Below are 14,171 nucleotides of genomic sequence, written 5' to 3' on the forward strand. Positions count from 1 at the left end.
GAAAAAGGAACATACTACTTCATAAGAGGCCAGATAAGTGGTCAATAAAGAGACAACAGAGATTTAAAAAACAGGGAAAAAGAAAACGGAAAAAAGAAAAGCAAAGCCAGAGTACATAACTACTGAAAAAAACCCACAACGCAGGTTCTACTAGAGGAAGGATAAGGCTTAAGCTGAAGAAGGTTTAAGACTCTATTCTTAGAGGAGAAAGAAGAACTCTTTTTTTTTTTTTTAAAGAAATACTTTCACCATAACAAATCAGCTGAGCACATAAGAAGTAACCTGCATTTACGACCATGGAACAGACTTGGAAATTTCCTCCCTTTTGTTGATCTCACGCAGCAATACAACCCCTCACATTGTACAATGTTCTCACTTGTTTGCTAAGAAATTTGATTCAGAGCTCTCCTGTGACAGATGTGAAGTGGTAACAGCAAGGCCTACAAGACAAGATTTTCAGAATTAACTAATGACTCTTCAGGCTTAGGTTAAATGACTGATTTTCAGAGCACACTCTGAAAGGCTGGGCTGCTTAAAGCTATTTTTGTGAAAGTATCAAGAAGTGCAATTGCAAGCTTCAAGAGTTACTTTTGAAAGTATCTGCCTTGGACTATCTCTCAAATTTTCTTATTTAAAATTAGATCTTCCTATTTCAAACCATGTTATTTTGAATCCCTCTCAATCTATCCCAAAACCAAGGCTAGTCCAATTCCCATTACTAAAAACTGATTCTCATTATCATAGCCCTCATTTGGATAATACTCTACTTACACATTACCTCACACTGACACACACAACACTGCTTTAAGTTCTTGTTATTAGTCTAAATGATAAAAAAATACTGAATAGAAATAAGTACTATTTTCTAACAATCGAATAAACAATGTAAACTGGTACAACTACATCAAACAAGTGTCCACCTCTGTGAAGATCCAATATGTTAAACAGAAATCAATGTATTTTATCTTATCATTATATACGTTGACACATATATACATTCTCATTCAGAACATATACATGTATGGATATGTGTATAATGTGTATGTTATAGACAGCTTTATATATCATATATCAATTTAATATAATGTATGAAATATGAATACTACACCAGCTTCCATTAAAGACACTCCTTTCACAATGTGTGTTTCCCACTGAAACGCATTAGGAGAACGTTAAGCTTGGTAAGTCAAGCACTCAAGTTAGAAAATGTCAAAATTACACTCACTGTACAACCTTGCATTGGTTCTTACATCATATAGTCCTTAATTGCACAACCCCTGTATTTTCCCTCCAGGATACTTGTCTTTTTCAGTGCCCATGATTAATAATGTTCAGTGAATGAACAACTGTTCAATATCTCACTTTACACTAGTAATTAACTGCCTTACACCTCATTTAAAATACGTTACATACAAGTTTCTCTGAACAAAGAATTATTAATTTCTTCTAGAGCATTTCTGTGGCACACTTCAATATCACATCCAAGAGTTTCCAAATTACATCTTCATAACAGCCTTCTGAGCTGAGGAGCTTTTGTTGCTCTTACATCACAGTCAGCTCAGGTCAAGAGTGACCATTACGTGTTTGCTCAGAGCACACAGGATTTCAGAGGGGCCAGGACCATTTGTTCACAGCATGGTTCTCCTTGACTTGGCTACAGTAGGGTGCATTCAAAACTTCCAGAAATCACTCCCCAAGAATCTTGGGTTGGAAATCAGAAATCAAGGAACCCACCACCTCGAGGACTGAAGGTACTTTCCCAAAACTGTAAATAGCTTCTGACCGAGGCAGCAAGAAACTTTGGCTCTGCAGCGCAGCCTAAGGGAAGACTGCCCTTCCCTTTCCTGCAGGTTTCTAATGCATTTTTCAGCTTCTCTAATAAATGAAATAAGGTCTCATGGGTGATCTGGCTGCCTGACCTACACAATCCTGATTCTCACCCTGAAAACTCCATCCTGGCCTAGACAGAGTTTTCATTTTTGTCTAACTTTGCATTACCATCTACCTCCTCGCCACCTACCCGAGGCATCTTTCCTCTGCATGCCAGTGGGGTAGCTGCTTTTCCTCCTGTTTGGATTTCATCAGCAGGAGTTTGAGTCTAAAAGAAAAGTTTTGCTTTCCAATACTGTGATCTGCATCAGAAGGGGCAGTGATCCTTAGGGGAGAAACAGTAAGAGATGCTCTTGCTGTGCTGTGCCCATACAGTCAATTTTTACTGACACCAACTTTTCTGAACTTCAAGGCTTTCTGACAAGATGGTGCTATTAATACAACTTTGATTGTTTTGAAGAGATTTTTCAAGGGGATGGAACCTACTTCCCCTAAGACATTTTTTAACATGGATAAAACAAGGCTTTATCCAACTTAACACAGAGAAACAGTTGAAGAGGGTTTTTTTGAAGTAAAAAAAAAAAATAAAAAAAATTACCCTGAGGCAGAGAACTGACAGGGAAAATTTCAGATCAAACAATTAAATACTAGTAAACTTGTAAAACCTTTGAAAATAGGGGCTTGTTATAAAAAACGTTAGGCAACTTCAGTTACAGTTGTTCCTGCTTGTGTAGTTGCCTACAGTATCTCTCCTCAAGTGGTGTTTGCTTTATGAAAAACTAATTTTAAAAAAAAACAGTGGAATTTATACTAAAATATACTTATCTAGGAAAAAATTAAATACAAAGTAATAAAAAAGGGTTATATAACATTATATTATCATTATACAAATATGACTTGTCTGCATATATGAATATACTTTGAAGGAAAAAAGAAGCACCAGTTTGGGGAGAGGAATTGTTAAGAAAAAAAAAAAAGTACAGCATGGATCCAAGACAGTTAAGAGAATGAAAGAAGACATGTAAATCATTCTCTTCATTTTTTGATTGTATGATCCCATTTATGTAAAAAGCAGAATCTGCCCCTCAGGACTAGGCTCTGAAAGATGTGAATCAGTAACGATTCAAGCCTTTCTCTGTATCATTATTTTTCAGTTACATTTACATTCTGAGTTGCCAGTACAGTCTCTAATGCACAATAGTTAGAATCACAAAACCCGCATTGCAAAGGTCTGCATAAAAATTAATTAGCTTTAATCTCCAGAGAGTATGCATCCTTCCAGGTCACCACGGAGGCCACTGGAGGTGCAGCCATAACTGCTTCAACACTGGAGCTCATTCCCCAGCTCCACTTTCCCATCTCACCAGCACAATCAACTTGGGTGATAAAAAGGAATTGTGCCATCAACTCTTTTACAAGACTGTCACAAGCAGCTTCATTCACTGCAACAACACTTATGAAGCAGCAAGTAGCTGACATCACAGGCTCAGGGAATGCATTTACATTAACTGAAAAAAAAGAAGTAATCAAAAATAGCATAAATTACTTCACTATCATTTAACAAGTAACTTTTGTTTCTTGTCCCATTAGAAACAGCAGTGCCAATCAAAGAAGGTGCTCTCAGACCTCTGCTTCCAGTGAAGTCTAAGGCATCTTTCTGTTGGCCATAACGGCAGGAGAAACAGGCTTTAAAAGTGAACTAAGGGTACATGACACATCAGAGCAACTCGGTGTGGAAAAGAAATACTCTGCAAGTACACGCCCTCCACAAAAGCACATGCAATAGATGTTAACTGTGTAAGCTGCCATACTGGCCAGTACTTCTTACATCATTCAGCTGCTTATTGCGGGCTGGGATGACCATATTGGTTAGTTGCTTATTCCCTGCCTTTAAAGCTGCATCTCTTCTTGCTTGCTCAAGCAGAACTCTTGCCCGTTCTTTAAGTTCTTCCTGTCTTGACAACATACGTTGCTTAAAAATAAAGAAATATCATTAACAGCAAAGCAGCCTCTGGGTACTTAACGTTTACACAGCAGTTAATAGCCGGGAGCCCTCCTATACAACAAGGGTCAGGAGTCACACGGGTTACAGCTTCATGAGGTGACAGAGCATTCTACCAAAATGAAAAGTAAAGATGATCAAAATGTAAAATCAAAAAAAAAAAAAAAAAAGTCATAGGCCTCCATAATGTAAGAGTTCTCTCCCCTTCCCTTAAAACTTAATTTCTATCCTTTTTTGACAAATACAATTATATAATATAAAATGTATTATATTTTTTGATCCATTTTGATCCATTTTTAAAAAATTAAAAAAAAAAAAAAACAAACCCACAACATTTTAATGCCTTTAAACGGTAACTCTGGAAAAAAAATAATTGGCTTCACAGAAGTTAGGTTAAATGTGCTATGTGTTTACTTATTTACTTTAATATGTACGCAAATATAATGCCTCGTTGGCTACTTCTATAGGCATCGCCCATTTATAACTTAAACTGAACACAAAGAGGCTGGGTAGAAGGTAGAAAAACTGTGAAAATATCTGCTTCTACTTCATTTATGAATACCCACAAGAAAGTCCTTTCTTCATATGCATGATCAATTATATTGCAGAGTAGAAATTACAGAGTGGGGGCTTCTGCATAGGCAGCATGGGCAGCTCCCAGGCACTGACTTCTTAGCGAAGGCAGATGGGAAAACGTGTCTCTAGGCCTTTATATGAAGTATAGCTGGGACAGATGTTGCAGGCTGTGCTCCTGCAACAACCACATGGAAATTGAGATAGTTGTCTCTAACCAACAACTGAGTGTTCAAGGTTAAAACTGAGGCTCACAGCTGACATTTTATTACTACGTGCAAATGCACAAGTGGTTAACAACAGAACCATCTTTAAAGTTGTTTCTGCCTTTTTCTTGGCACATGACATAACACCCTTTAACACATGTTGATGGTGAAGAGAAACTTCATGAGACTTTGCTTCTAAAGGAAAGAAATTAGCTAGCTATGGAACTAATATTTGGCCATTGTCATCCATCTATGGACAACTTCTGCAAAACAATGAGTTTTTATGAAAAAAACAAAAAACCTTAAACATATTTGAAGCGATCCAACTACCAAAAGACTGGCTACACTCTTTTTTTTATCAGAGCTAATAGCACAAAGCCAAAATTCCAGAAAGCCCTTTGCAAGGGTAAAATTATAAGCCTTCTTTGGTACTTTTGTAAAAAGGGCTAGTAAAATTTTTTACATATTTTTGGTAATGATATGCTTTACCTATAATACTCAGCATAATACTTCCATCATCACAACAAATCTGCAAGGTAAGTGGGCATATACTTTTTAGCTTTGTAGAAAGGAAAGTGATACTGTGGTTAAGTAACATGCTTACGGCCAATCAATGAACAGCATAACAATATTCTGGAGTTTCTACCTCACCACTGTGGCTGTGTTCACCAGGTGGTGTGGTTTCTCAGACAAGACTTTGAAATATCTTTGGTATAAGATTTTCAGAACTTTACATTTTTTTAATATGGACCAATGAGTCTTCTTCCAGTTTTTGTTTCAGTGTGCAATACTCAGAAGAAAGGTGTTGCCTTGCCCAGTGGCAAGTGGCAACTTAGTGGCAAAAGCCTTGGAGCCATCTTCTCTGAGACAAATAAAAATACCATTTCTTTTAGTTGGAGAGAGATTGGAAACATTAACATTAGGACAATTGCAATAAATATTTTTTTCATGTAATGGCTCTTTTTCAACACTACCTACGTTTCAGTCAACGTATTTATTGCTCAACATTAAAAATACACCATTCACCTCCCCATTTATACTGAAGACATGGTCTAAATTACAAACACAGAGAAAGAACTTGAGCAGCATCTCCATCCTTACTCACAGGTGTAAGAAAGTTTAAATTTCTTACCTGGGCTGTTTTAGCAGTTTGATCTGCATGATTTAAAGCTGTTCTGCTATCACTGTCAGAATCAGATTCTGTTTGCCTCGGAGAAGCATGTGGCTTCTTTGCAAGATCCATATCCTTATTATAAGGGTATCCGAGCTTCGAAGTAGGAGATAAGCTCGGCTTTGTGACAGGCAAACTGGGATCTGCTCTTGTGCTCTCTGTAGATCCTATACCTCCCAGCTTTTCTTGCTCTGAGAAACCAATGGTACTGTCTGAGCTCTGGTGTCTCTTCTTGTCATTATCTTCACAGGCAACCGTGGGAGACACGTCCTCTTTTTGATCACTGACATGTGCCAAGTCACTCAAGTCCAAAGTGTCAGCTATCAGCAATTTCTTCCTTCCCAGTGTAGGCTGTGCTTGCATTGTATCTGTACTGCTGCACTTCCCAACATCTTCAGACGCAGAAGTCCTTCCAGAGCTCTGCTGGGATTTCTGTGGATCAGTGTCACTTCGAGTCCTACGAGAAGAAGGGGAAGCTGTGCTTGGGCTTAAATGGTCATCGGGAGTCTGGTGCTCGCTCTCCGATTCGCCAACACCACTGTCATTTACAAACACGGAGTCGTCCTGGGAAGCAAAGTCTGCCAAGCCACCGTCTGGCGGCTGTAGCTCGGGCTCCCGGTTCAGGTCGCTCAGCTCTGCGTAGAATTTTTCCTGGTCGACAGAACTGTTTGTGTCCGTTTCATAGTTACCCACTTTGTATGTGCTTTTGCTACTGTTCTCCTCTATCTGAACTACGTTTAATTCCTGGCCACAGAAATGTGCCCTTATTTGATAGAGATAGGTCATAACAGTCAGTTTGTCAGGTATCGCTAACAAAACCATGTCAGAAGGTTCCAGCAATCGCGATATTCCTAAACTGGCAAACCCGTCGTATGCCTTTAAAAACAGACAAAATAAAGGTGAGAATGCAGCAGTTTCTTACATATCATAACATTTCAAGAAGACACAGCCACAATAAATAAGCCTAAAACATATCTGCTATTACAGGAACAGTGTGGGTTCAAGTGTGACTAATAAAAACACTCAAATGGCATTGTTTTAAATTTTTAAACATACCTCAGTACCACACTAGACTGAAATCTCAAAATTATGCCACTTTCATGAGTAAAAAGCTGTTAATGAAACTGCAACTTAAAAGCCTTTCTGTTCCCACTAGGAAAACCTACCAGTATCTTAAATGGTTCTCACTCAAGTAGCAGGAAACAAGCAAATAAAAAAAGTGTTAAGAGTTGGACCAGAAAAAAAAGCAGCTAAGGATGGCTTTTTAAGATAAAGAACAAAGATATAAGAAACACGACACTAATCCATCTTGGGCTTTATCACTGGTGATCAACCTTCTCCCTTCTACTGGTCATGTAATTGCAGTGATTTGTGTTGATGAAAAACTATGTCCAGATAGCCCAAAAGAACACCATCACAGATTACTTGATACAAGACATAAATCACATCAACCCAGCAAACAAATGCATTTTAAAAACAATTGTTGACGCTAAATTTATAAGAAAGAGAGAGTGAATTTAATTCCCATTTAACTTTGATTTCTAAAAGCTAAACAGTTTGCAAGCCTTCCACTTTGTGAGGCCACATTGTCTTCTTTCTGCTGGCTCCTTAACTGAGTGGGCTTGGTGCATCAGGTTTTTCTAGTTTTGAAGAATTAAAGCCGTTTCTCAATTTACAATTAATTATTACTATCCTGGATTAACCCTGGACGAAAATATTGTGTTTCAAGGAAGACTTTAAAAAGGCCTCCTGTTAGTGTAGATGCACTCAGTTAAAGCACTCGGACTTCTCCTCCCCCAGTAATTCTGCAGTCTTTCCACCCTCTTCTGAAGGGGTTTAAAATGTTCACAGTGGTTCCTACACTATTTTGAACAAAATGGATGCTAAGTTTAAGACATAGACAAGAACCTGTCTTTTCGCAAGGAAACAATGACACACATCACTGGCTCCAACTCTACCCCAGTTCTACGATATTTCCATAATTTATTTAGTTTTAAAAGGGTGGAAGAAAGAAAGAGAAGAGAAATCCATTATGGTTTTTTTATTCTCTTGATTTTCTTACTAGTAAATGTTCAACAGTGAGTTAAGAGTGTGGGTCTGGCCTGGCTGGCTCCTGGCAGACCCAGTTATTTTACTTGTTCTGAAAAAAGGAATCTCTCATTCCCTGTTTGAGGGTCAACCAGTTTTCATTTCAGCCACTTTTCAAACCCTTCTCCTGAGAGCTGGAATTTGTCTTCCTGAAATTTTGTATGCTTCCCCTCATGCTCAGGTACAACCTGCCAAACCATTTTTGGCAAAGTAATTTTTATATCACTATAACAAATGATTCACAGAGTTTATCTAGACATAGAAATTATCTGAATAATTTATTTTTAAGCCCTTCTGGCTCTCCCTGTGCAAAATTATTTGGCCTAAAATCATTGCTGGTCTTTGGTGGGGTATCATTTCTTGAGAAGGTTCATTATGAGAAATTGTTATGCCATTTATAAAAGCAGAGCTGTGCTTAGATATCAAGTAGCAGTGGAAAACGTGACTGCTGCATTTGCTGATACAAAGCTCCAGATGGAGCAGAATAGCAGGAAAATGACGGGTGGGAGGGAACAGAAAGACCTGGATGGCAGAAGAGGGAAAGCTGCCATTTACTTGGTTTGGGGATACAAAGCTGGAGGAGTAGGATCAGGCTGGATATGGAAGGGAGGGTGACAAGAGAGGTGGAACTGAACAGATGTGAGGAACACAGAGAAAGGAGAGTTGAAGGAGAGCAGTGCTGAGATTTGGGTGGGCTGCCTAAGCTGTGGCAGGTACTGGGAATGATGAAGGCTCATATGCTAGCATGTGAGGCTGGGTCTGAAAGCACAGTGAGCCAGCTGTGTTGTCCTGTGGAGCAAAGGTAACACTAAGGATTTATTGTTTGATTAAGTGGGTCAGTGCTAATTTCAGTGCCATAAATAACCTGCTACCCGACACTGAAGGTAGTGGGAGTTGCCATCTGAAGAAGGAAAGGACCTAGGGATGGGCTTAGCAGTCCACAGCAGCCAAAGCCCATAGACATGACTTGACCTGAACTCTTTTATACTCTTAATTTCTTATTTATATGCTAATATAACTAAATCCGAAGAATATCTCCCAGGGTCTCTAAAATGAAGGTGGGGACAATGTTTCAGAGTTGTCAGGAAAGGCACTTGCTTAGAAAAGGTAACACTACAGCAGAAGGACCGAATTTGGAACGACAGATATTCTTTCACGTTTTACTGTGAGTTTTAATTCTTCTGGTGATGCTCTGCATTAAACACAATAGTTTCCCACTGATGTCAGGTAGTTATTTCCCATGCTCGTTCCTTCTCATTCTGAATGATGTACATTCTTGCTTCTGCCCTTTTAAAGTACACTAGATATCTAGGTTGGCATGCAAATTAGTTCTATAAATTGCAGTGGTATGTTCTGTATGTGTCCATATAGCAGCATATGATGGGTTCTCCTTCACTGTTAGAAAAGCTGGGAGCTTCTTCATATTCCAGCACATTTATAAATGTCTGGTGTTTCTAACTAGCTTGTAACTAGTTTGTAACATGGTATTAATGAGTAAATTTTCCAAGTCAAATTACATTTTGTTAAACAGGCATAACTAAGCCTTAATTTCACAAATGTTTATATGCGTGTTTAAATATGCTCCTGCATGACCCCACTGAGGTCAACAAGCAAGTCTTACAGACACAAGCTAAAATGTGGTTATGATTTTGTGGAATCAAGTAGAAGCAAGCATCGGTTACAAAAATACAGCTTCCAGCTTAAAGGTAAGGGATTTTTTTCTGGTTTGACTCAATGCTATCCCTGAAATTCTGAATTCTTCTCTTTAAAGGTATATTCTGAAAGGATTCCTTCCTTGCAAAATGGAGTATTTTGTGAGGACAAAAGGTTTTAAATTTATTGAGGAATTTAGTAGAAATGGTCAAGAACTGGTAAAAAAACTTAAAAAAAAAAGGCATGACAAAAATTGAGAGTGCCAACCAAACATCCAGATTACTATTTCCACACCATAATCCCTCAAATGAAACAAGCTTCTCTAAACAATGAAGTAATTAAAACCAGAAGTTCATTATTAGAACCATACTGTTGTGCCCTTCCACTTCTTGTTCTTTCATCCCCTCCAAGCTCCAGCCAAGTGTAGTTTAGTAGCTTACATTTTTAAAGTGCAGGCATGTTATTAGCAATATGAAAAATTTCTGTTCCTGATAAGGGACTAGACTCCTAGTACACTGCAATTTTAACACATTTTTTGTTATTATTTCCTAATAATCAAATTAATGTAGTGAATAAAATTAGTTGGTTAATGTTCTTGGGAAGGCTACATGAATAGTGAGCTATATATGACGTTTAAGTAGAATCAAAACACTTTGGACCAGCTGGGAATGTACCCCTCTAATGTTTTCAGCTTTCTCAAAGATAATCCTGGTTTCTCTTTTGTTCCTCATAGAAACCGAAATGTGCAATGAACACAATGCATCAAAAATATAGCTGAATTCTGACTGATGCTCATGTAATCTGGAGTAGTTGTTTGTTTGGTTTTTTTTTTTTTCCCTTTTTAAAAACTCACTGACAAGTTGATTGACAGACATCAATTGAGATCCATCAGCACAAACACCACAGGCAGTATTCCAACCATTTCCCAACTATGTAACACACTGACGTATTGGCCGAGATCAGATGTCACAGGTAAATACCCTTTTTTATTCAGCCTCAGTGTCAGCACCAGTTTGGCAAATGACTTGTGTGCGTTATAAAGAAGCCCCAACGATGTGCCTTTGTAACAGTGCGTTTCAATGTGTAATTATACACAGTAATTGCACTGAAATAGTTGTCTCTTAAGATTTCTTCTTTTTTTATTAAAATACAAACGAGGTCACGCATTTCTAAAAGATATGTGCTTATGGTTTAACCTTTAATCTATGGTCACAGTCACCTCTTACCTCCTTAACTGCGAAGAGGGAGGGAAAAAAAAAAAAAAGAGCTGCTTCAGACAAAGAAAATTGTCCTATTCATCCATAGATGTTATTTTAATTGGTTAGGAGGAATCATTGTCAAATGTGTTACATATCTGCATGGAATTTATAGGCAGCCATTGTTGCCAGTGCTGCATTCACTCCAACCAAGGGCACACGGGGTTATCAGGCAGAACTGTGTGAGACCAGGAAATAAATCTGCAGGAAGCAACTGAGATACTCAATGTAGCTGTCAGGCAAAGGCTTGCAAAGTGATGAAAGAAAAAAACTGCACAATAACAACAATCATTACTTCTTCAATCCTGGGAACTATATCCTGTTAGAGAGAAGGGCTAAAAAGTTCACCGCTTGCCATCACAGTCTCATAAAGAAAAGATGACTGATCGTCCTGCTAACGTTTTTAATTAATAATCTATTCTTTCTTTTTTTATAATCCGGCTTAATTAGCTCAGACACTCAACAAAACCTGAAGTACAAAAACATATGGTCACAGAAAACACTGTGATGTCATGGATAATCCACTTAGGTCATCATAAGACCCCCATATTATTATGAAAAAGATATCATTGCCCAAATCACTCATTAGATAACAGGAGTTCAGAGATATTTCAGTATTTATAATATTTACGTATTATTTAAAAGACAAGTAACTCCCTGGCTAACACTGTGCAGGCACATTAAAATGAAATTAGCCTAAACACAAACTACTTTTAACAAAGAACTTTCTGAAATTCCACGTATCTACCATCTACTACTTTTTACTTACATCTGCTATATAATATTGAACCTAATTAATTTATTCAGAGCATAGTTTGATACCTTCATCCCAATTAAATTTAGTGCATTGAAAGTGGTATAAAAATAAAAACAGAATTGAGAAGTCAGCTACTTAAAAATAATTTTCAGATCATCTTCAGAACAATTTTATTATCAGTGACTCACATGAAAATTATCATTTCTAAACATGTCGCTAGGGTCCAACCGAAGCTTATAACATGTCTAAAATAGTGAGCAGGAATAAAAAGTCTTCTGGTGATTCTCAAACCAAGCTTCTGCTTCTTTCAGAGAAACTTTTTCCATCTTTGCATCACAAAGGTACAAAGAGTGGTTTAAAACAGCTGCTTAGCACAATGCTTTAAACTATTTTGTTAATATTTATTTGCAAAGAATTGCCTCAATACTTTTTATCCTAAATTTCCCATGTTGCGTACACTCAGCTGGTGCAGTATAAAAGTAGGTGTAAAATTTCATCTTTGAGAATATAAAAATCATCATCAAAGCAACATCAGCCGTGACTGTCACAGAGAGCCTTATTAAAGCAACAGAAAGAGAATTCTTGCGTACCACAGTTCAAGAGCAGTTACGTTTTTAATTTTTTTTAATTACGTGGCTGACTGGAAAAAATCAGAGTAGCGATCACCGGAGGCTGGCCAGCTCTCTCCTCTGCTTTCACAGCTAATGTAGGCCATACAAATATTAAACTCTAATGCCAGCCTTGCAGTTGTTGTGAATGTTAAAGACCATGACAAACGAGAGTCAATAATGCATCCGATTTGAGCCGCGGGAGGTTGAATACCTTCTGTGAGCCGCCGTTATGACCTTACAAAACAACCACACTTTCCCAAAATTAATAAAAACCTGCAGTGAAGCCAAAATTGAAGCTATGCCTTTCTTTTTTTTTTTTTTTTTTCCCCTCCATCAGTTCTTACCTTTTTGTTGTTCTCTTTAATATCTTGAGGATTCAGGGACTTGTAGTCACTGAGGGGGAAAATGGCACAGTGGGTATGTACAGTATTTGATAAAAGCAGCAGTTTTAAAACAAACTGAATCTAAAAATTTGACATACAATAATATCATACAGTAACTAGCAATTTCACAGCAATTCAATCAACAAAACTAATAGTGTGGAAAATTAAAGGAATAGATAAATAAATAAATAAACAAACGCCGATTACATGTTTCATCGCCTGAAGCTTTCCATCTAAAAAAGAAGTTAAGGCAGGGACTAGAGGCTGGCCTTGACAACCAAATTTACCAGGAGGTAATCCGTCCTTGTCAGCGTACAAAGAGCTACAGGCTTATTCCTCTCATCTCATTTCAACACCGGCACAATTTTCATAATCATCTTGAAGTCAGTTCTTTGTATAAGATTAAGAAGAAGAAAAACAAATCACAGAGAGGGGAGAAACAATTGTTTATGCAACGAGGGAGAGCAAGGAGGTCATAAAGTTTGAGCATTCATAAATCCGTTTTCTTAGAAAGGATGGTTCCCTGCTTAAACTGGTGAAAACAATTTCTGAAACAAACACGGTTTTGATTTTTACATAAACTTAAATGTTGCATATTTCTAGGAGAGTTAGCTTATGTAGACAGAGTATACAACTTACATTAGGTCTGGTCTAAAGTGATGTAATATTGCACAAAAGGATAAACCGTTTCTCCACGACGTAGTAAAATTGGTGATTTTCACTCCCCTATAGTTTTTTGTAACTTCTTTGCACCACACAAGCAGTGACTGACTAGCGTTTGGCTTTTTCCCCAAAATTGGACTTGGTATTGGGCTTGGCTGAAAAATAAAAAGAAAAAAAAAAAAAAGAAAGAAAAAAGAGAAGATAAAAGAATTTAATGCAAGATGAGAATTAACATTAATTGACCTAACTAGATGATCTGTATCCTTTGATGTGAGTTTAGGTCCTTCACAGCTGTCAGTTTACAATGACTGTAACTTGCAAAAGACACAAATCACAAGTTATTATCTCCAGTCGTCGCCCTTGGCACTTGTCTCCAAAGGGATGTAGATATATGGGATTCCAGATCTACATAGGAGAACAGGCCAAGAATTGTACCAGTGGAAACATCACGCTTAAATACTTAAGGCATAGTCCTGCACAGCTCGTGACACGCACCCTTGAAAAGATTTCCCAAAATGCAGCCATGGAAAAGCATCCCCATAAGCCCTTTTGCTTTTAATGAAGATAACACTGGGACTGAGTCAGAAGCCAGGCATAGCAGTGGCAGAGTTTACTGCTACGAGCTGTGATCTACCACTGCAGCATGGGGATGAAAGGCGCCGTGCCTGCGACTCATGGTTATGTGCTCATCTCATACAGGTTCCACTGTAAAGTTTCTGGCTGTGCTCTTCCTGTTTAAGTATGTGATTGCATAAAGGTAATTACAGCACAGGGTTTCTAAACTGCCTCTTCCAACCATACCAAAGATCTTCCTCTTCCAGGCTTTATGTCTTGTATGTGGAAAAGGAATTTTAGCCGTAAATGGTTAGAGGATGGTTTCTAAACAAGTATCATTAGTTAATAATGACTGTTTCCCAAAAGGGTATTTTGACACTTTTGGTAACTTTTTTGTTAGCACAAACCAAGAATTAAAATGAA

The 14,171-nt window shown here is 37.8% G+C and overlaps 1 protein-coding gene across 1 annotated transcript in view; it reads right to left on the reverse strand.

Moving 5' to 3' along the window:
* The window catches only part of EHBP1 (EH domain binding protein 1), a gene marked incomplete at both ends in the record, with an annotated part of 72,070 nt that extends 58,722 nt beyond the window's left edge, over window positions 1–13,348 (reverse strand). The window contains 4 exons of the mRNA XM_008947911.1: window positions 3,659–3,802; window positions 5,744–6,658; window positions 12,492–12,540; window positions 13,170–13,348. Of these exons, the coding sequence (XP_008946159.1) occupies window positions 3,659–3,802; window positions 5,744–6,658; window positions 12,492–12,540; window positions 13,170–13,348 (1,287 nt within the window). The remainder of the gene's footprint in view (window positions 1–3,658; window positions 3,803–5,743; window positions 6,659–12,491; window positions 12,541–13,169) is intronic.
* Window positions 13,349–14,171: the final 823 nt, after the last annotated feature.

This window comes from Merops nubicus, unplaced genomic scaffold, assembly GCF_000691845.1.
Source record: "Merops nubicus isolate BGI_N331 unplaced genomic scaffold, ASM69184v1 scaffold40919, whole genome shotgun sequence".
Classification (NCBI taxonomy): domain Eukaryota; kingdom Metazoa; phylum Chordata; class Aves; order Coraciiformes; family Meropidae; genus Merops; species Merops nubicus.